At 42.2% G+C, this 23507-nt stretch overlaps 1 protein-coding gene across 2 annotated transcripts in view; it reads left to right on the forward strand.

Annotated features, from left to right (window-relative positions):
* ST6GALNAC5 (ST6 N-acetylgalactosaminide alpha-2,6-sialyltransferase 5) overlaps nt 1–23507 on the forward strand; it is a 238098-nt gene that overhangs the window by 196246 nt on the left and 18345 nt on the right. The window contains exon 3 of one of the 2 annotated variants that reach the window (XM_003411225.4): nt 13754–14163. The exons of the other annotated variant lie outside the window; for it this stretch is intronic. Within the exon in view, the coding sequence (XP_003411273.1) occupies nt 13754–14163 (410 nt within the window). The remainder of the gene's footprint in view (nt 1–13753; nt 14164–23507) is intronic. 2 annotated transcript variants of the gene reach the window in all.

Here is a 23507-nt window from a genome sequence, read left to right on the forward strand (position 1 = left end):
TGCTTAACACTACAAATAAATTGTTCTGTTCAATTAGATTTTTTTTCATTCCATCATCTAAAACCTTAGCTTTTTCTCCATGCAATTCAGGTATGATATACAGCTCATAATTCTCATATGAAAATTCATAGTTCTCATAACTTTCTTGTCTTTGACCATCAGTTCTTAGTTATCTTCCCAGATTTGGGCTATGCTCTGTTTATTTTAAGGCCCTTTCAAATGTCACTAAATACCACCCTATTCTGATGAAAATGCAGCTTTGTGTTTTTTTTTTAGCAAATGCAGGGTCCTGTAGGTCCAGTGTCCTCCTAGAGGAAGTAATTGCATCCTGAGTGACCTGTGAGGAAATTCACATCAGGGAGTTATTTGAAAGTCCCCCAGGTGAGCCAGTGCATAAGGTCAGCCATTGTACTGGTGTTCCAGAGAAGAAGTAGGCTCCAGCTCTGCTTGTCACACCCCTTTTGGACAGAGGACACTCCTGTACTGCTTGCTGAGAAAGTATAGCAGTGAGGTATGATGAGATTTCTTTAACTATTTCTTGAGCACCTGCTGTATGCCAGCCACTGAGTGGGATCCCAGCCCTCATTTTAGTGGTGGGGACAATGAATAAATAAAAAATTAAAGATTGTGGTAAGGGCCATAAAGGACATGAACAGGGTAATAATAAGTGATTCATTTTGCCTCATCTGATAAAACAGGGACCATGGTAGAGCCAGCCTCTCAGGGCTGTTTTCAGGAGTAAATGAGATAATCTATGTAAGGTGCTTACTACAGTGCCTGGAACACTAGCGGAACATTCAGTCAGTGTTATCAATGGTTATTACTGTTAGCTGCTGTCAAGTCAGCCCCCAATTCAGGGGGACCCCATACGAAACAGGAGCGGACCGTTGTGATCCATAGGGTTTTCACTGGCTGATTTTCAAAAGGAGATTAGCAGACCTCTCGTCCTAGCCCATCTTATTCTGAAAGCTGTTCGGCATCATAGCAAAACACCAGTCTCCACTGACAGGGCTGGTGGCTGTGCATGACATGCCTCGGTCAGGAATCAAACCCAGGCTTCCTACATGGAAGACTAGAATTCTACCACTAAAGCTGTCACTGCCCCCATTATCAGTGGATAATACCTTTGTTTTAGCATAAGAGATGAGGCCCCTTCCAAGTGGGGCAGTGTCTTGAATTGAATTTTGTCCCCCAAAAATGTGTATCAACTTGGTTAGGCCATGATTCCCAGTATTGTGTGGTTGTCCTCCATTTTGTGATTGTATTATGTTAAGAGGACTAGGGTAGGATTGTAACACCACCCTTACTCGGGTTACCTCCCTGATCCAACGTAAAGGGAGTTTCCCTGGAGTGTGGTCTGTACTACCTTTTATCTCTCAAGAGACAAAAGGAAAGGGAAGCAAGCAGAGAATTGAGAACCTCGTACCACCAAAAGACCAGCACTGGGAGCAGAGTGTGTCCTTTGGACCTGAGCAGGGCACGTCCTTTGGACCTGAGGTTTCTGCACTGAGATGCTCCCAGACCAAGGGAAGACTGATGAGAAGGACCTTCCTTCAGAGGTGACAGAGAGAGAAAGCCTTAATCTGGAGCTGACACCCTGAATTTGGACTTGTAACCTATTAGACTGTGAGAGAATAAATTTCGCTTTGTTAAAGCCACCCACATGTGGGATTTCTGTTACAGCAGCACTAGATGACTAACATAGGCCATCAGGGAGTGCCTCCTGGTGGAGGTGACTTTAAGCCAAAACCTGAAAGAAGGGGCTGAGCAAGGGAAGAGCTACAGAAGCAAAGGCTGGAGACCAGAAAAGTAGTGCCTGGTGTCTCCCAGGCACAGAAAGGAGATCAGCTGGGTTGGAGAACGAAGACTGAGAGGGAGAATGAAGTGAGGTGAGGGCTGTGAGACAGGCAAGACTCCGATCAGGTAAAGAGTTTAGATTTTCTTTTTCAAGCAGGATAGGAGAGTAGAGGATTTGTGCTTTACAATATCAGTCTAACAGTTGTGCAGGGAATGAACTGCAAGAATGAAAGTTGCAAGACCAGGCAGGAGCATTGGTGGGTGGTGCTGAAGCTGGGAGGGTATTAGGCAGAGGGTACAGAGACCTTGTCAGAGTCCTTGGGTGGTACAAATGGTTGAGAAGCTCTGCTGCTAACCTAAATGCTAGAGGTTCGAGTCCATTCAGAGGTGCCTCAGGAGAAAGTCCTGGCAATTTACTTCTGAAAAATCAGCCATTGAGATCTCTTTGGGGCAATGTTCTACTTTGACACACATGGGGATGACATAAGTCAGAATGGATTCCGCGGCAACTGGATTTTAGAGACCTTGTTAGTGGCAGGAAAGTCCTGACTGGCTACAACTTTGGGGGGCTATGCTGGCCAAAAAGAAGCCCAAGTGTCCAATTTAATGGGTCAAGAGCAACCCACCAGGCAGAAGCCCCTTCCCTGTAATTGAGAGTTCAGATGCTATACAGATATTCCCCATTGCTTATTCTGCAAACGTCAGCTGCTGCTGCCAGGGCAGGCGGCCCTGCTGAGGGTGGCATGTCAAACAAGGGATATTCCTTCTTGTTCACCTGTCTTTAAAAAATCACATCCACTTTTTAGGCTCTATTTTAAGTACGCAATTAATTCATGATTCGTTTTCAGTGAGTTCCCGGTGTCTTAGAAAAGCCTTTGAATGTAAATGGATTACCTTACCTTTTTAGGAATGAGGAGACCTGGGTTTTCAGCCTAAGTGCTGCCTTTAGCTGTACAATCTTGAGCAAATCACATAACCTCCGGAGTCTCAGCTTTTTCATCTGTGAAATAAAGGTATTGGCCTATATCAGTGGCTCTCAAACTCGATGGTACATTAGAATCCCTTCAAGGGTTTGTTAAAACTGGGCCTCACCCCAGAGCTTCTGTTTCTGTAGGTCTGAAGAAGGGCTCAAAATTTTGCATTGCTGTCTAGTCCTCTAAGGAACATTGGTGGTTCCATGGTAGAATTCTTGTCTTCTATGTGGACTCCACATGAGGTGCGTTGGTTGGGATTTCACATCCCACCCAAAACCCACTGTCATCAAGTCAATTCTGACTCACAGCAACCTATGTGGAGCCGCCACCTGTCTGTCAGTGGAGGGCGCATGTTGGCTATGATGTTGAACAGGTTTCAGCAGAGCTTCCAGGCTAAGATGAACTAAGAAGAAAAGCCTAGTGATCTATTTCCAATAATCAGCCAAAGAAAACCTTATGACTGTTCTTTTGGGCTTCCCAGAGAACATCCATACACCAGAGAACATGGCACATCCCTGGGGACAATGGAAGTCTCATGCCACAACTGCCCCAGACCTTGCCTAATGAGTCCCTTTGCTTGTATCCTTCCTGGTTTAAATAAATGATTAATTCAAACTGCCATTTTGTAAGCAACCCCGTGAAGAGGCCCACGTGGCAAAAAAAAAAAATTGAAGTCTCTGGCCAACGGCCAGTGAAGAACCAAGGCCTGCCAACAACCACATGAGGGAGCTTGGAAGTGTGTTCTCCAGCCCCAGTCAAGCCTTGAGATGACTGCAGCCTGACTGACAGCTTAACTGCAACCTGGTGAGAGACCCTGAGCCAGAACCACCCAGCTAAGCCACTCTTGGATCCCTGATCCTCAGAAACTGTGTGAGATAATAAAAGTTTGTTGTTTTAAGCTGCAAAAAAAAGAAAAAAAAAATCCTATGATCACAACTGTCTGATCCCCAACCAATCATACAGATGGCACAGGACCTGGAAGCATTTTGTGCCCTTGTGCGTGGGGTCACAATGAGTCAGGGCCAACTTAAAGGCAGCTAACAACACAATCCAGTTCCTAGGCTTTGTTGCTGCGGTTCTGGGAACCACATTGTGAGAATTACTGGGCTGGATACTGAAATTTGTGCTAGAGGTATTATTCTATAATTCTGTGAAACTCAATGTAATATGACTAGATGAAGTGAATTTTCTAACTTTAGTTAGGAAAATCTAGTTTAAGCATAAAAATATGCCCTAGCAAATGCTCACTTTATTTTCCACTTAGAATTTGCTCCCATGCCCCTACTCCCACACACACAAGTGTGAAGATTAAGTGGACCCTCTTTCTCTCTGCTTTCTGCACCTGTGGGCCACCCACTCTCTTCTGGCCAGGGGGTCTTGCACACACAAGACTCATGCAGAAGCCAGCAGAAGATATTGACTCCGCATTCAACAGAATCACCTACCCTTGGTGACACTTTCTTGGGATAGGAAGAGGGGCACAATAGGTGGAATTAGAAACCTGAAAACTGATGGCATCAAGATGCCCATGAAAAGATGTTCAAAGTCATTATTCACTAGAAAAATGCAAATCAAAGGCACAAGGAGATAGTTCTTCTCACTCCCCAGAATGGCTATAATCAAACAGACAGTAACAAGTGTTGAGGAGGCTGTGGAGAAATTGGAACCCTTATACGTTGCAGGTGAGAATGAAAATGGTATAATCACTTTGGAAAGCAGTTTGGCAATTTCTCAAAATAAATATAAAGTTGCCGTATGATCCAGCAATTCCACTACTAGTCATCTATCCAGGAGAGTGGAAGACATATAAAGTTTTGTAGACAAATGTTAATAATAACATTATTTATAATAACCAAAAAATGAAAACAACCCAAATGTTCATGAGCTGGTGAATTAGCTCATGAAGAGATTTTGCTGATTAGCAAAATCTGGTATATCCATACATTGGAATATTATTCAGCAGTAAAAAAGAATGGAGTACTGATACATGTTACTACATGGATAAACTTCAAAGTCATTATGTTAAGTGAAAGAAGCCAGATGTGAAAGGCTACATATTATATGATTCTGTTTTATATAAAATGTCCAGAAAGGATCAACCTGTAGAGACACAAAGTAGATTAGTAGTTGCCTAGGAGTGGAAGGGAGAATAAAGTTTCTTTTGGGGATGATATTAGTGTACTAAAGTTCAATTGTGATGGTGATTGCACAACTCTGTAAATACACTAAAAATCATTAATTGCACGTTTAAAATGGATTAGTTTTTTGGTATGTAAATTATATTTCAGTAAAGCTGATAAAAATACATTTTAAAAATAGAATGTGTTTTTTTAAAAAAAAACCAATGGGATTTCCTGGGCCTATATTTGAAGGTTATGTAGTGCTGAAGGTAGTTATAATGTACACATGAGACTCATAATACTGTGTTCTAGAAAAATAACCAGACGGAAAATATCAAGGACTGGATACTAGCAGAATGGTGACACTTAAATAAAATGAACTCATTTACTTAACATTCTTATGCCCCAGGCACTGTGGTAAATATTTTACATGCTTTATCATTCAAACATTCATTTAAATATAATTGAAGCACTGCTCTTCATGCTGAAGGTACAGCGTACACCAGACAAAGCCCCTCCTGTCAGGAAGCTTACATTCTAGTAAAGAAAGACAATGAACATGTAAATACACAAGCCAATAATTAAGATTATTTTAGGTAGTGATGTTGTTGGATGCTGTCAAGTCGATTCCAACTCATAGCAACCCTATATAACAGAGTAAAACTGCCCCATAGGGTTTTCTAGACTGTAATCTTTATAGAAGCAGATCACCAGGTCTTTCTCCCAGAGAGAGATGGTGAGTTCGAATCGCCAACTTTTGGTTACCGGCTGAGCACTTAACCACTGTGCCACCAGGGCTCCTTTAGGTAGTGAAAATTAAACCTGGATAATGGGAGAGACAGGAGATGGAAAAGGGGGGATGGTTTGGACTGAGAGGTCGGGGGGGCTTCCGGAGGAGGAGATTTGAGCTAACACCTGAAGGATGTGAAGAAGGGGTCATACGAAGGTCAGAGGAAGAGTGGCTTGGTGGAGGCAGAGGGGATAGTTATCACAAAGAGCATGAGACAGGAATGAACGTGGTGTGACTGAGAAATGGAGAAATGGCAGGGTGGTCAAGGGAGGGTGCTGTACAAAATGGAAAGACAGGTAAGGGTAGAAATGGTATATCTTTAGGGCCATTGTAAAGAGTTAGATTTAGAGTTTGATTTTTTCTTCCCGTTGCAATAGTAAATCACTGGAGGATTTGAGCAGATATCTTGTGATTTGCATATTAGAGGTCATCCCACCAGCATCTTGGAGACAGGAATGTAGGTGAGGGGAAAAAAGAGGAAAGTAAAGAGTTAAAAGTGTGCTGCAGGAGTTAAGGAGACATGATGGTGGCTTAGATGAAAGTGGTGGAAGCAGGAATGGTTAGAAGTGGTAGGATTTGGGGATAGATGCAGGAGGATAGGCCCAACAGAATCAGATGGGCTGGAAGGAGTAGGGAAGTTCCTGTGTGGTGCAAATGGTTAGCATGCTCAGCTGCTAACCCAAAATTTGGAGGCTGGAGTCCACTCAGAGGTGCCTCCCAAGAAAGACCTGGCAATCTACTTCTGAAAAGTCAGCAATTGAAAACTTTATGGAGCGCCGTTCTACTCTGATACATATGGGGTTGCCATGAGTCAGAATCAACTCGCAGGCAACGGGTACTGGTGCTAGAGGGTAGAGAAAGAAAGGTATCGGGGACGATCCTTGATTTTTGGATTGAGCAACTGGGTGGGAGATGTACCATTAACTGGGAGGGCAGACCTTCCCTGTGAGATCAGCTTTACTGTATCCATCTTATAGATGAGGAACCTGAGACTAAGCTGCTTGCTCAAAATTATTCATCTAAGGAGTGGAAGAAGCAGATTCAAAGCCAGGTGATTCCAAAGAGCATATTTTAAACACTGCTCAGAACTGCCTCCTGACCATGGAGCTCTTTGGTCCTTATCCAGCCAATAGATAGAAATTGTATAAGGTGGCCTTGGGTAGCAAGAAGAGGACTGCTTGGTAGTGAAAACTGGTGGGTGGGCTTATCATTGAATAAGAGAAAAAGGAGCGAGTTGGAAGAGTAACGCTTTACTAGTGAATCACATTAAATAATCAGAGTGGCTTAAACCCATTGTCAGGCTGTACTGAGATTGACAGCTAGTAAAAGCCCACTAATTACAGGAAAACATCCGATTTGGAAAGTGCAGAGATTCTCAAAACACCTGCAGCCATTTAATATATCTTATATTTGCTCCAGACCAGCAGGCAGCTCCCAGAGCAAGGCTGGTCTCATTACTGAGCTAATGGACATTATGCTCTGAGGTACCTTTTCCTCTGCCAGATAAATCAGGATTTTAAAAAGTGAAGCCTGGTATTGCTATGCTGCAGATGTTTGGAAGGACATCACTGGGTGTTTTAGGTGTCAAGATTAATTTGACTTGGCCTGGTCTATTCTCTTAAAAAAGGCTCAGGAAGCACTAGCTATGTCACCAGGAGAATCCCTCTCTGCTCTTGCTCCTCAGGCTGTGACAGAAATCAGACCTTGATTCCCTGAGCACCGTTCCTCAAATAGGGATTACTCTCATCTCTACAGCCCAAAGGAGTAAATTGTGATGAAAGTTGTCGTGCTCACCTATTCCCTGATATACATTTTTTTTTGGTCAGAGAGAGGGGCTGGAGGGATAGAAAAAGTCATTCACACATTCTAAAATATTCATGAGCCCCCACAAACTGGCAGATATGATCTTAGTTTCTGGGGATGATGACAAATGCTTGCACATTATAAAAGAGCAGAAGTGGCAGCACAAACGAAATGGGAAGCTCTGTGTGTGTGTGTGTGTGTGTGTTCGTGCGTGCACATGTCTGTGTGTGTATGTAGGCTCCCTCTAGAGAGCCAGCCCACCCGTCCCCCACAGCCACCTGAACAGCAGCCCCTTGGGGAATAGACTGCAGCTCTGAGTATCAGCTGAGAAAGGGCAACTCCTCCAAGCGCTGTAGATTTTCCTGGGCATTTTTCACCTCACAACAGCTCTAATGTCCTTGGCATCAAGCTCTTACTAGGGATTAATAACTGGCTGGGCTTAATGGCCCTTGCTGTGTCCTGGGCCATTTTCCCAGCCAGCCATTAATTCCAGGAAGTACCCTGGGCTCTGGCCATTATGGCTGCCCAGACCTGGAGGCTGCTCTGAGGCAAATGGCCACGGCCTCCATCTCTGCAGACAGAAGGCTTCCACAGCCCCTTCTCCGTTCTTGTCTCCACAGTATCAGCACCAAGGGCTGCGGTTTATAGGCAAATTCTAGGTAAGGGTACCACTTTACACCTCGTTTTTGTGTCTCAAGGGGTAGATTTTCTCAGAGGACAGAGAAGGTGGGGGGCTGGCTTTCATGTCTTCATTTATCTATCGACCCATGTACTCAGGATTAATAAGTACTTTATGTGGATCAGGAATCCCTGAGTGGTGTAAATGATTGATGCACTCAGCTGCTAACCAAAAGGTTGGAGGTTCAAGTCCATCCAGAGTTTCCTTGCAAGAAAAGCTGATGATCTACTTCCAAAAAATCAGCCATTGAAAACCTTATGGAGCGCTGTTCTACTCGGACACACATGGGGTCACCATTAGTCAAAATCATCTCAGCAGCCACTAGTTTGGGCTTTTTTGTTTATATGAATCAGGACAGAAAAGAAATTTTCAAGATTGGAGTGACCTAATATGGGTGTCTATGTTTCTTGCTAATGGACGGAACATGTTCCACAGAATCAGGGAGGCTCAATTACTGTGAGAAAGAAGGCAGAGAGAAGGCCTTGCTAGGCAGCGAGGGCCCTGGGAGCCGACTCCCTTTCTGAGTCCTCAGTGGTGCTTCATCTCCCAGGCCGACTGGCAGAGCCACAAGTTCACCTTCCTGCAGTTCGCTAAGTGATTCATCAACCCAGCATATGAGTGCTTAAGGGAAGTACATGTAAATAGTGCATCAGGAATCTTAACTCACCAAGGCATGAATATTTCCACCCATATCATTAAGACACTGAGGATTATAGTGGTTCTGAGATGTGGAGGAACACGGCTCTATCAGAGGACTGTAATACATTTTGAGAAAACAGGGTCACAGAGCTGGTATAATTTTTAGTCATTCTGTCTCCCAAGACATCATCAGTCCCTCTGAATGCAGGGAACAGACTTCATTTCTTCCTTCTTTGGAAGTGATTCAGCCCTTGGCACATGGTCTTCCCAACTGTTGGAAGTATAACATTATGTTTAGAGCAGCAATTGCCGATTTTATTGGCATCACTTACTAAAAGGCACTTAAGGCATAATTCAGATGTCAATCTTTTTTGCATTGTTTGTTGCATCCTCACAACTCAAAGAATGGCTATTGGTGCCTGAGGTAATCAATGCTTCGGAACTAAGGCAGGTGGGCAGGAATCATGTGGGAGGGACTTCTGGGACTGGGTGGACCCGGGTACGTTTTTGTGGTTCCTAGTAATCACAGGTCTGTTAATGGTCCAGATGTTTAAAGCCAAAATGTTGGAAGTTTGAGCCCAACCCAGAAGCACTGCAGAAGGAAGCCCCAATGATCTATTTCCAAACAATCAGTCACTGAAAACCCCGTGGAGCAGAGTTCTTCCATGACACACATGGGGTCACCATGAGTCGGAGTCAACTCAATGGCAACAGAGAGTCTGTGTGACCTGGTCAACAACCTTGGCCTTCCCTGCAAAAGGTCTTCCCCTGGCTCTTGTGGGCAAAGGAAAGCTGGCCTCCAGCTGTGAGAATCACAGGCAGAATAATTAATTATGAGTGAAAGAGGTGCTCCTGGGACCTTCAAAATGTTTTTCTGAGTAATAATAGGCACAATGTATTGAAAACTACAAATCAAACTGGAAAAATCAGGATGATAGCTATGGAAAAGGCTGATGAGAAAAAAGCAAATTTCACGGCCGCAGGGTCCATTGGGATGAAATCTTATGTAGTGGCCTTATTAAGCAAATGTACTGAGTTAATACAGTACCTCAGGGGTATATTTAAGTGCTCAGTAAGTGTCTTTTGAATGAATAAACAAATGAACGTCATTTGACCATGAGTATCTAGTTGATTCCCCCACCTTTTTCTTTAACCAGTGAGAAAGTTAAGTACCTCGTTTGTTTAAAAAAAAAAAACCAAAGTCCATGTTAGGCCAAGGGTCTCCAGACCCTAATCCTTATTGATAACATGCTGTTTGTAGATACTCCTTGTCATCTTTGTACTTTTTTTTAAAGGTGGGCTTCTTCATAAGTGGCAATAAAGTGACCCACTGTCCTAGTTTACTTGAGATTGAAAGGTTTCTCAGAATATAGAACTTTCAATGCTTAACCGGGGACAACTATGGACAACCATATTGGCAGAGTCAGTCCTGTGGATCTGTGCTGTTCCACCGTCAACCGCCCTATCAGCCCTTCCAAGCCAAGCGTCAGCCTCTACGTTCTCACCTCCCACCACAGTCAGACTTCTGTCACCTCTGCTTTACAGAGTCTGTTTTGTCAGAGGTCACCAAATCCAAAAAATGCTTTTCAAGCCTTTTTTTACTCATTCTGTCATGGCTAGTGGCATCTTTGACAACTTCCTCTGTTATTGATTGAATAGTAAAAAAAAAAATTTTTTTTTTTTTTTACTGTTATTGATTGAACAGTGCACCCCCCCAAAATATGGGTTATAAATCCTAACCCCTATTCTTGTGAATGTGATCTCATTTGTGAATAGGGTTTTCTTTGTTATGTTTATGAGGCCATATCAGTGTAGGGTGTGTTTTAAGCCAGTCACTCTTGAGATATAAAAAGAGCAGATTAGGCACAGAAGTAAGTGAGCAGGGATGAGGGAAGACAGATGCCACATGGAAAATGGTAGAGAAGCTGAGACTAGGATTTTTCCCCCGAGTGGACAGAGAGAGACTTCTGGAGGCAGCACCCTAGCCTAGTGCCCCAAGAGTAGTACCAACACTATTCACTGTCAGGGCATCCCCACAGGACAGAGTAGAATTGCCCATAGGGTTTCCAAAGAGCAGCTGGTGAATTTGAACTGCTGAAGTTTGGTTAGCAGTTGTAACACTTAACCACTGGGCCACCAAGGCTCCAATTTTGGACTGGTCTCTTAAATTGTGAGAAAATAAATTTCTGTTTGTTAAAGCCACCCACTTCTGGTATTTCTGTTATAGCAACACTAAGAAATTAAGAACTTCCTTTTAAAAATGGTCTTATCCATTGGTTCTGTTGCACCATCCTTTCCTGGTTGCTCTCCCATGTCTCTTAACTCTTCTAAAAAAAAAAAAAACTCTTCTAGATAGGCTCAAATGCTCCCTCACCTTCATTCCCGTGACACCTGTGTCTAATTGTGTTATAGTACTTCCTGCATGGTCCTATAATTATTTGTCAGGGAGGCATCCTCTCCCTGTACTGTATGCTCCTTGAGAGAAAGACGGTGTCTTCTGCATCTTTTTATCTGCAGCACCACGGTCAGTGCCTGGAACATAAAGCCTATGGAGCAGTTCTACTCTGCCATATAGCGTCCCTTTGAGTCAGAATTGATGCACTGGCACACAACAGCAATAACAATAGTATGTTTGTTGAATAAATCTTAGTTGAACTCTCCTTTTAATCTAAGGCCGGCAGGTTCTTCAACGGCACCGGAGCACTTTCTGGGAATCTAGAATATGATTATTCCTCAGATGAAGGTTTGGCTTTAACCACATTTCAGCATCATAGAGTTGAGACCCTAGCTGGATGAATCTATTGTGAATGAGTCCCTGAGGAATGGAGGCATTGGATAGAAGACCCTGTCATTTTTACTGCATCCACCTAGCCTAGTGCCCTAAGAGCAGTACCAACACTACGGTTCAAGAAATAGTATCAGTGAGTTTCTGGGAGGAAGGGAGGTAGGCAAGGAGTAAAGCAATATCCATGGCACGTATTCTCCCTATTCTACTCTACTGCAATGGCATAATGGTTAATCCCACAGGCTGTGTAACCAGACTACCTGGGCCTAAATCCCAGATCTGCCATTTCCTAACTGACCTTGAGTGAGTTGCTTCACTTCTCTATGCCTCAATACTGTCATTTGTAAAATGGGGGTGATAATGATAGTATCTACCTTATAGGGCTATTTGAAGAATTAATGCAATTATATAAAGAGTTCAGAACAGTGGCCAGCACCTGGTGAACACTCAGATATTAACTGATAGCTCGTTGCATTGTGCCCCCGGCCTTGCTGTTCTCTGTCCAGCCCCTTCTCTTCACACTGTCACACTTTGTTGTACTCTTTATAGACCCACTGCCCCTTACTGGAGTATGAGCTCTTTGAGGGGTTCTGTTGTCTCCACATTTGCATTCATATGGCCTAGCACAGGGCCTGTCACCTAAGAGTAATTGAGTGTTGAATGAATGATGAGACTTTGCAAGGGTAGATTGCTATTTTACAAGCCCATGTGTCCCTTATAAACACAGAGTGGTCAATACTGATTTAGTGAGTGCTACAACAGGCTCCACAATTATGGATAACCATAATAGCAGAGACCATTTATTGAATAGTTACTTTGTACCAGGTCCTATGGTAAGTATTAGAATCAACCACATACAATTGCTTTTTTTGTAGCCTTTTAATAGTCAAATATTGGTAATTTCAAAAGGTTCAACCTAATACTGTGCGTATATGTATTTTCTCACCCTACCAAGGTAGAATGAGGCATTATCCTAAGTTTTAAGCTGAGAAAACTGAGGCTTATTGAGATTAGTGACTTACTAAGGCCTGATAGCTAATAGGTGGCGGAGATAAGGCTGGGACCATTGGTGCTCTTGGCCTCTATACATTGAAATAATGTGGCTGCCCTCAAGGTACTCTATGTCTTGTTCTGAAGACTTAGCTAGAGCTCAGAAAAAGATACAGAACTGAATATATGTAGTACTAAATTAGGTTTGATTTCTTGAGGCTGCACAGGAGCCAGTGTATACTGCTCAAAGTTAACAGAGAAGAAGGGAAGAGTCTGGGGAAAATCTAAAAATGCAACATTCCTTTAGAACATTCTTGATTCTTGTGCACTTGCTGGCCTTGGCCTCAAGGTGTAATTATATTATCTTTGAACAGAAACTAAGAGATATTTCTCATTAAACATGAATAGAGGAAAGTGTAATTTGTTCAAATGTAGGTGTCCAGAAATCAAATCATAGGTGTGCCAGGGTGTTGAAGTGAACGTTTCCATTGGATTTGTCCCTGGTAAGCACCACAGGGCCAAACTTCCATCTTTACCTTTACAAAGATGGACCAACTCACTTTCTCTCTGTGTTCTCTTAAAGTTGGAGAAACAACCCTAATTGTCATTTCAAAATTACAGAGTGAAGGGATTACACTTTGCATGTCATTTCCTGGTGATTCTAAGTTGATGCTTATTTAGGAGAAACATATTTGTACAACATCCAGAGTATTGTTGAATGCTTAATTTATCACAGTAATTTGTAGTATAGACTTTTCTTTGACTTGGCGGGGAGGCAACTTTGGATTCAGAAAGACCTGGGTTTGAAAATATGACTTTGTTACTTGCTAGTTATGTATACTTGGGAAATTCGTTAACATCTCTAAGTTCCAATCCTTATCTGTTAAATGGTGAGAATAGCAGCCTTGCTGGGTTGATGTGATGATATGGTTACATAATACAAGTAAATTTCCTAGCCCATGTGTGACAGGTCAACGCTAGCTCTCTTTTCATTCCAACTCTCTCTGTCAACAATTTGAAATAGAATATATGGATCAGAGAAGCAGTAGCAGAAGGGATATACTCTGAGGGGAAAGGGATGGGCACCCTTCTCCTGAGGCAGGGAAGTAGCCTGCAGGTGCCAAGTGGGGTTAATCCCCTTGCCCCTGACAGTATCCTTCTCCCCTTGCCTTCCAGCCCCTGAAAATGCACTGCAGGGATTGTGCCCTGGTGACAAGCTCGGGACATCTGCTGCGCAGCCGGCAAGGGTCCCAGATTGACCAGACAGAGTGTGTCATCCGCATGAATGACGCCCCCACACGTGGCTACGGGGGTGATGTTGGCAATCGCACCAGCCTGAGGGTCATCGCGCATTCCAGCATCCAGAGGATCCTGCGGAACCGCCATGACTTGCTCAACGTGAGCCAGGGCACCGTGTTCATCTTCTGGGGCCCCAGCAGCTATATGCGGCGGGATGGCAAGGGCCAGGTCTACAACAACCTGCAGCTCCTGAGCCAGGTGCTGCCACGGCTCAAAGCCTTCATGATCACGCGCCACAAGATGCTGCAGTTCGATGAACTCTTCAAGCACGAGACTGGCAAAGACAGGTACAAAAGCGTGGAGGGTGGGAGGCGACAGAGGGTGCAGGGGAGGGGGAGGAAACGTCCTTGCTGGCTGATCCATCCAAAGCAAAGCTTTTGCTAAGGGTTTTTGTCGCACACCGTACTGCTCGCGTCATTGATAGAAGTCACCTATAGAGTCCCCGTGGTGACTCGGGTGCTCAAACTGAATGCATAAGGCAAAGGGAAATGAAGCACTGAGACAACTATATGGATAATTCAAGTCCAAAGCCTTATTTCTGAGGAAAAGGCTGCACAGCTGCTGGCCTACACTGGTAATAAGTGCAAGATAACACCTTTATTGAGTTTCATTTTATTCAGGTGAACACAAAGCAAAAGAAGCGTGTGGGTGTAATTTTCCCTTTCAAAGGCAAAAATTTATTCATCTAACGAGTATTTATGAGTACCTACTACCTGCTCCGCACCGTGCCTGGCACTGGGAACACGTCAAACACAAGACAGATCTGGACCCTGCCCTCATGGACGTAAAATTTACAGGGAGGACAGACATTCCCTCTAATGACCAGTGTGCTGAGGGTCACGCAAGGGGAAGAAAGTGGTGCTGTGGCCCCTGGGACAGGAAGGCCTGACATGGTCTAGGGCGCTGTTTTGCAGACTGTTGGTTTCAACGCAATAATGGGATATGCAATCAATGTAGTAAGTCATGATAAGATTTTTTTTTTAATATAATGGAAACAATGGAAAAAATTGAGTAGAATGGAATAGAATAGACAATATCAGCATGCATCCCACATAGGCAAAGTATTGTTTCATGAAACCTTCATTTTGTTTTTATACATATAAATATACATATATGAAGAAAATATATACATATATGAGAGTTTTTTTTGGGGGGGTGATGAAAGTGATCTGAGGTTAGATATAGTGGTAATGGTTACACAACTCTGTGAATATATTTAAAACCACTGAATTATATATTAAAAAAATAAAATTAGGAAAAAATCAAATAAAAACCTAATATATGTATGCATGTGTTTATGTGTGTGTGTATATATATATATATACATACACACAAAACAAAACTCATTTCCATCTAGTCGATTCCCACTTATAGTGACCCTGTAGGGCAGAGTAGAACGGTCCCATATGGTTTCCAAAGGGTGCTTGGTGGATTCAAACAGCTGACCTTTTGGGTAGCAGCTGTAGCTCTTAACTACTACACTACCACCACCAGGGTTTCCTATGTATATGTACACATACATATACAGTATACCAAAAAAAAAAGTTGTCATTAAGTTGATTCTGACTCTGTGTGACAGTAGAACTGCTCTCTATTACTAGAGAGTTCTATACCTATACCGTTTATTCCCTCTTTTATTGTTCTGACATTGTTGTTGTCATTTACAGATTAATCTCTCTGGTTCCCTGTTGCAATTGTTTTGGTTTTGGGTAGCCCTTGAGAGTTCACTTCCTAGATTGGTATCTGGCTGGTACAATCTTGTGTCCTAGATTCAGACTGTGGTCTGATGTTGTTTGTTCTCAGACCAAAGGACTCCCTTTAATAATTCTTATAAGTTTGGTTTGGTTTTTACATATTCCCTTAGTTTCTGTTTATCTGGAAATGTCCTAATTTCACCATCATATTTGAACGAATGTTTTGCAGGATATATTATTCTTGGTTGGCAATTTTTTTCTTTCAAGGTTTTGTATATGTCATCCCATTGCCTTCTTGCCTGCATGGTTTCTGCTGAATAATCAGAGTTTAGTCTTATTGTTTCTCCTCCGTATGTGACTTTTTGTTTTTCCTGAGCTGCTTGCAGGATTTTTTCTTTGTCTTTGGTTTTAGGGAGTGTGATTATGATATGCTTTGGTGTCTTTCTTTTGAGATCTATCCTATATGGGGTTCGTTGAGCTTCTTGGATGGTCAGCATTTCATCATTCATGATATTAGGGACATTTTCTGTCAGCAATTCTTCAGTGACCCTCTCTGTGTTTTCCATTTTCTCTCCCTATTCTGGAACTCCAATCACTCGTAAAATTTTGCTTTTGATTGTATCCCACGTTATTCTCAGGGTTTCTTCATTTTTTTTGTTCTTTTTTCTGATTTTTCCTCACAGTTGTATCCAAGTGTTTGTCTTCAATTTCACTGGTTCTGTCTTCCATCGTTTCAAACCTGCTCCTCAGCCCTTCTGTGACACTGTCCAGTTCTGAAATCTTGTTGTTTATCTTTTGGATTTCTAATTGTTGTCTTTTTGTATGATTTCTAGTTGTGAATTTATTTTGGCATTTTTTTCCTGTATTACTTTCCTGAATTGTTCCTTTTTTTTTTTTTTTGTCAGTATTTTCCATGAATTTGTCTGCCTTTTCCAAAAATTTGTCTGGGTTTTCCTCATTTTTGTCTGCTTTTTGCTTCAACTGTTAGATTGCTCTGAATATTAGAGATTTGAATTCCCCGTCACGAAGTTCTAGTGCCTTTTCTTCTACTGGAAAGTCATCTGGTGTTTATTTTGGATACTTACAGGACCCATCCTGTCCTGTTTTTTTATATGTTTTGATATTATATGTTGTCTTTGGACAATCAGTAGTTATTTTCTTTGTTTCTTGATTGTGGATTTTTTTTGTTTTGTTTTGTCCTGCTTTTTTGTTTTATTTGGTTATGTCCGGGCAGGTGGGCTGTACATTCTTTGTTGTTTGCTCATCTGTAGTCATGATACTTTTTACCTCCTTGTCCAATGGGCAGGGCCTGTCATTCAGCTATGGTGCAGCAGGGCAGGTCCAGTCAAAGGGGAGGGGCTGGGATGGGTTGTTTGTAGCACATACTAGGGCCGACAGGGTGGGTCAGGAATCAGTGCTGGGCAGGTTCCAGTAGGCCATGCCCTGTGCTACTTGGGGGTGTGGTGTTTAGTGCATGGCCCAGGTAGGCAGGAAAGAGGGGGGAGGTTGTGATGTGTGGAGCTAATAGGGGCGTGGGAAAGAGGAGAGGGGGAGAGAGAAACAGGAGCCAAAAACAAACAAACAAGCAAAGAAAAAGGGGAAAAAAAATAGTGCTAAGGGAGCTTGCCATTGGAGTGGAGAGATGAAAAAAGCAAAAAGAAAAAGAGAAAAAGAAAGAAAAAAATAACTAGATAAAAAAGTGGAAAGAGAAAAAGAAAAGAAAAGTCCCCAGGAGCCCCAAAGTCCCACAGGCAGAGCTTCTAAGACTGAGGACGCGGCTCCCAGGCTGTGCAGTATAGCTTAGCTAGAGGGGGTATAGATGTCACACAGCACCAGGTATGTAGAAGACAGGAGAAGAAGATAACTGTAGAGAGACGAGAACTGAGAAATGAAGACAGACAGAAAGGGAATAAGAGAGAGAAATGAAGAAAAAAAGAAATGTCCCCAGGGATCCCACCCTTCGTGGCTGCGCAGATTGGGGGAGTGGCTCCTAAGCCGCACAGTGCAACCCAGCTAGAAGGGGCTCCCGAGCTGTAAAAAGAAAAAGAAAACAAACAAAACAGAACAAAGCAAAACAAGGGGAAAAAAAGCCCCAGGGATCCACTAGCATAGTGTTGCGGGCCAGGGCAGTGGTTCCCCAGTTGAGCATGGCTTCACAGCCTTTCAAGAAGAAGCAAAGATGGCACGCAGAGCCAGGTGTTCCAGAACAAGGAGGGAGAGGTGGTAGGAGGCACAGAAGAAACCAGAAGAGATGGAAAGAACCAACAGCAACTCAGGGGCCTGGCCATTGTGAGCAGAGCGAACTCAAGCAGCCCGAGGCCAAAGCAGTTGCCCCCTGGCCAAGATACTGTGGCTGGCAAGAAGCAGAGGAGGCCAGGGAGCGGGTGGGGAGGGGGAGAAGGGGGCTAGGAAAGCATGTATCTTTTGTTACTGGGTCCTCTGTCTCCTGCTGGGAGTTTCTCGAAGCTGCTTTTCCATGCTCCCTGTCTGCTGATCCCCAACTGGAGTCCAAGATGGCAGATCTGTGCTGCGTTAGCTGATGAGGCCCTCCACACGTATCTCTGCTCACTCTCCGCCCTCTGTCGGTTTCTTATTCCATTCAGTGCTTGGCTGAGATCTCTATCTCTTCATTTGGCACTTCAGGTTCCAGGAATGATGCTTGTCTCTGTTTTACTTTGTTTTTCGGGTCTTTGCTGTGGAGGGACGGTGTGGTGCTTCTGTCTATGGCACCAGGTTGCCCAGAAGTCCCAGTGTCTCCAAATTCTTGGTGTGTAAGAACTATCCTTGTAAATCCTGGAAACCTTGTGACTATTTGAGGGTTGGTCCAGGCAGGAGTGGGCATTGAGTCTGGGGCAGAAAAGACAGGGAGTGCCAGCCACTGCCCACTATGGCCCCCTTTCTTGAAGATCCAGCAGGTGCCATGTCTAGCCCAGACAGGAGATCACATAAGGATGCTGATCATTATCCCATGCTGCCAAAACCCCTAGTCATTTCTTTCCCTCTTAAAAACCACAAATAAAACAGACTATCACTCATTTAAATGAGTTACTCAAGTAACAAAATATTATATAAGGGACAAAGATTGAGAGAAGTTTTTTACTGTTTCATTTTTTTCCTGGTTGGAAGCTTTGAAATAACTATGAATATTTTCTTCAGCAGTACACGTCTCTCTTCTGAATTATAAGTACTGATACGCTTAAGTATTTTTGGAAGACTGCTGTAGTATTAGCTATTTAGGGTTGTAACACATTGCTTCTGGATCTTCTTAAGGGATGATTTCAAATTGGTAAGAAGGAGACAAAGTCATTCTGCCCTTTGGTCACTTAGATATTTAGGGAGCAATCTCACTTAAGGATATCCCACTTACTAAGTTCTGAGCAGTGAAAACCTCTTATTCACCAGGTCTATCACCCTGGTGAGGGATTGATAAGGAAGAAGCCAAATCTTTGTAGTCTGGCCACTGGGTTTCTCTTTCTGCAGACTGCAGGTTGTCTACACAGTCCCTATTCAGTGAATTCACAGTTACAGTTTATAGGGTGCCAATATACGTTGTCATTTATAGAAACTTTGGGCCTCTGACCTTAGGAAACTGTCTTATAAAAGCTAAGATTGACTTAATATTCTCTAACCAAAAGGTTGGCAGTCCACAGGAGAAACACCTGGCAATCTGCTTCCATAAAGTTTATAGCTAAGAGATTTGGTTCCTTGTTTTGGAAGTTTAGGGTCATGGTTTCATGGGATATCCCAGTTAATTGGCCTAGTAATATGTGTAGTGCTTCTGTTCTACCTCCTAGCTCATTGTGTAGTGCCTGGGTTCTTAAAAGCTTGCAAGCAGCCATCCAACGCATGATAATTAGTCTCCATTCTCCTGGAGCAATAGAGGAAGAAGTGGAGTCAGGAATAGGAGGAGGGTATGGAACACATGGTTAACTGCCTCTATGAACAGCTGCCTATTTTGCCATGAGACTAGAAGAACTGGATGGTGCCCAGCTATCATTACTGAACATTTTAATCAAAGATTCTATAGAAGAATCCTGATCAAAAAGGGGAAAACAGAATTTCAAATTCTCATGGACTGCAGACTTTCTGGACCCATTGCCCAACAAAAAACCAAAACCAAACCCTTTGCTGTCAAAATGTCTGCCTTGAGCATTTTGCTCTTTAAGAACTTTCTGTATGGGGCCAAAGTGATAACAGCAACTCGAAAGATTAGATAGGAACCTTAGGGGGTAGTGAGTTTATATTAATGGACGAGGAACAACTCAGAAAAGGAGGGTGAGAATGGTTACACAACTCAAGGAATGTAATTGATATCACTGAATTGTACATGTAGAAATTGTTGAATTGGTATATGTTTTGCTGTGCATATTCTCAACAACAACAATAAAATAAAACTAAAGAAAAAAATTTTCAACCAAGAAAATCCTGTGAGGTAATTCTACCCTGTCACATGATGTCACTGAGTTGAAAGCAACTAGACAGCACCTAACAACAACCATTCTTAACCTGCAGCCTGCTCCAATCTAGAACTTAATCAGAAACAGCCATTTAGAACAAAACAATTTCTGTACATTAAAACACAAAACCACTAGGATCCAACAGTATTTCCTATATGTATGGTTTTCTTGAAACCCGAGAAAACAGTAGCATGTATCGAAGATACACCAAGTGTAGAATATTTAATTTTGCATATCGCATGATCATTTCAGGCTATTATTTTGAAGAAATGGGATAATTCAATAGATTTTGATTTATAGAAATTTCACTCTAGTTAAAAGTGTAAGGAAAAAAAATGGCTCAAGAACTATCTGCAATTAAGAAGCATGACAAATGACATAGATGGCCAAGTGGTATTCTTTGATATTAGAAAGTAACTGTACTTGAAAATAACTTTATAATTGAATAAGGGTACATTAGGAAAATATGATTCAGAACGAATATTATAGTAATTAGATAAAGGAAGTATAAATGAAATAACTGCAGGAAGAATATTTCCATAGAGATTATAAATGAGATTCTGGTGGAGCAGAAAAGCCTTTAATTGTAATTTAGTGTGCACTATAGAATTACCAGCTCAGTGTGTTACTTCATCATATAAAAGAATATCTGATAATTTTCCCTAATAAGCACATGACAGCTCTTCATATTCTTTCATTATAGCTGATTAAGTGTAAAAACAGTAGATATTCCTTTGTTGGAAAAAGAGTTGAAATCTTTTTAGAAAGACAGCACAAAGCAATTGCATTTCCATTTCGTATGATCCCAAAAGGCTATTATTTAGGAAGTCTAAGGAATTTTAAGTGGCAGTTTAAAAGAACTCTTCAGTTTAGTTCCTTTAGTCTTCCACTATGACTTCTCCCCATTTTTACCCAGGAAACCTTGGTCTGTAGAGCCACATCCTCCTGTGTTTCAGGCTCTACTGCATCACACAAAACAAAGCCAAAATTATGTGAGAGTTCTGGCCCAGGAAAAGCCTCCTTGGCTCTTCCAACAGCTCTAAAAGCATAGGAATACAGGCTTGATTCCCAGATCTGTTATCCTGGGGATGTAAGTGAGTGTCATTCTGCTCCTGAGCACCACGTCCTCCCTGTTTGTCTGAGTTTCTTAGTGCTGCTGTAACTGAAATACCACAAGTGGATGGTTTTAAAGAACATAAATTATTTTCTCACAATTTAGGAGGCTAGAAGTCTGAGTTCAGAGCACCAACTCTAGGGGAAAGATCTCTCTGTTGGTTTTCAGGGAAGATACTTGGCTTCCTAACACTGGCCTTCCTCAGTTCCATGGACCTCTCCACATGTCATCTATCTTTCCCCAATTTGTGCTTGCTTCTCTCTGTGTCTAATCTGCTCTTTTTATAACTCAAAAGTCATTAGGTTGAAGACACACCCTACACTGATATAGCTTCATTAACATTGGAAAGAAAACCATATTCCCAAATGAGATTACATCCACAAATATACAGCAAAAAACAAACAAACCTGTTGCCATCAACTTGATTCCAACTCATAGGGACCCTACAGAACAGAGTAAAACTGCCCCATAGGGTTTCCAAGGATGTAATTTTTATGGAAGCAGACTGCCACATCTTTCTCCCACGGAGTGGCTGGTGGGTTCGAACCACCTACCTTTCAGTTAGCAGCCAAGTGCTTAACCACTGCACCATCAGGGCTCTTTAAGATTCAACGGTCTAGTTCTGACTCCCTTTGTTCATTTTTTTTCCCGCCATTCCACTGTATCCTGACCCAATAATATCCCAGGAAGGACATTTAAGAATTCCTAAAGATTCAACTTTAAATATCCTTCCTGGGGTATTGCTGAGTCAGGATACAGTGGAATGGAGAGAAAAATGAGCAAAGGCAGTCAGAACTAGAAAGTTGAAGCCATGAACTCAGGAATGACCAAATCACATATACCTGTCAGACATTTGACAAAAGACTCCTTAAAATGTCCTTTGTTTTTGTTTTTTTTTTTCTTTTTGGCAGGGTCCTTATGTGAAATGAAAAGAATGCAAACAGTTTATCAAAAGTCTCCTTTCATCTCAAGGCAGGGTGGTACACCCTGCAACTAAAAATGCTTTTCAGCCACTCTGGTATTCACATCACATATGGTGCTTTGGCCGGCCAAAGTCAGACAGTCTGACCTTGGGGATAAGGTGTTTGAAACTGGCTAATGAGGCATGCCATAAGCACTGAAAAAAAAGTAAAAGCAGCAACCCTGAAGAACTGAAATTAATATTCACAGCAACATAGCATGGTAGACCAAAAGAGTCATTGTCAGAGAGTCAAATTAAACCTTAATGTTATGTCTCCACAGTGATCCTTAGGCTTGACACATGGGTGCTGCTCAATACAGATGTTTGAATGGGCAGACATATGGATGTCAGAATGCACAGGTTCATTCCTTAAAATGCTGTCAATTTTTGGTCTTCTAATAACTAATCTTCAGAAAACTGAAAATTCTGAGGTAAAATGAAATAAATGCTCAGTTAAACCTAAGCATCCCTGTGGCCCTTTTCCTCAGGTCATTAACTTTTCCCCAAATGAATGTACTCCTTCTAAGGAAAGACATTCAGTCAAAATGTTGGTGTTAATCAGTCTAATTGAAGGGAAATTTTGCAGATAGATAGGTAGATAGGACAGACAGACAGATAAATAGTTAGATAAATAGATAAGAGAGACGGATGATAGGTAGATAGATATCTCTGTGTCGATTTGTATTTAATAAATTTTTCATTATTTAGCCTGCTTGGAGAACAATTAGTATTTCTAGTTCATCAAGTATTCTGGTTAATGAAGTGTTGTCATCTACACTGAGATTGTAATTTTATAAGGAATTAAGAAGTGGTAGCTAAAGCGAAAGGAAGAAATGACGAAGTAAAAGAGCTGAAGAGAAGATTTCAAAGGGCGGCTTGTGAAGGCAAAGTAAAGTATTATAATGATGGGTGCATAGAGCTGGAGATAGAAAACCAAAAGGGAAGAACACACTCAGCATTTTTCAAACTGCAAGAACTGAAGAAAAAACTCTAGCCTCAAGTTGCAATATTGAAGGATTCTATGGGGAAAATATTAAACTACACAGGGAGCATCAAAAGAAAATGGAAGGAATACACAGAGTCATACCAAAAAGAATTGATTGATGTTTAACCATTTCAGGAGGTAACATATGATCAAGAACGGATGGTACTGAAGGAAGAAGTCCAAGCGGCACTGAACACATTGGTGAAAAACAAAGCTTCAGGAATTGGTGGAATACCAACTGAAATGTTTCAACAAATGGATGTAGCCCTGGAAGTGCCAAGAAATTCGGAAGACAGCTATCTGACCAACCAGCTGGAAGGGATTCATACTTGTGCCCATTCCAAAGAAAAGTGATCCAATCGAATGTGGAAATTATTGAACAATATCATTAGTATCACACTCAAGTAAAATTTTGCTGAA

This window comes from Loxodonta africana, chromosome 3 (assembly GCF_030014295.1).
Source record: "Loxodonta africana isolate mLoxAfr1 chromosome 3, mLoxAfr1.hap2, whole genome shotgun sequence".
NCBI lineage: Eukaryota > Metazoa > Chordata > Mammalia > Proboscidea > Elephantidae > Loxodonta > Loxodonta africana.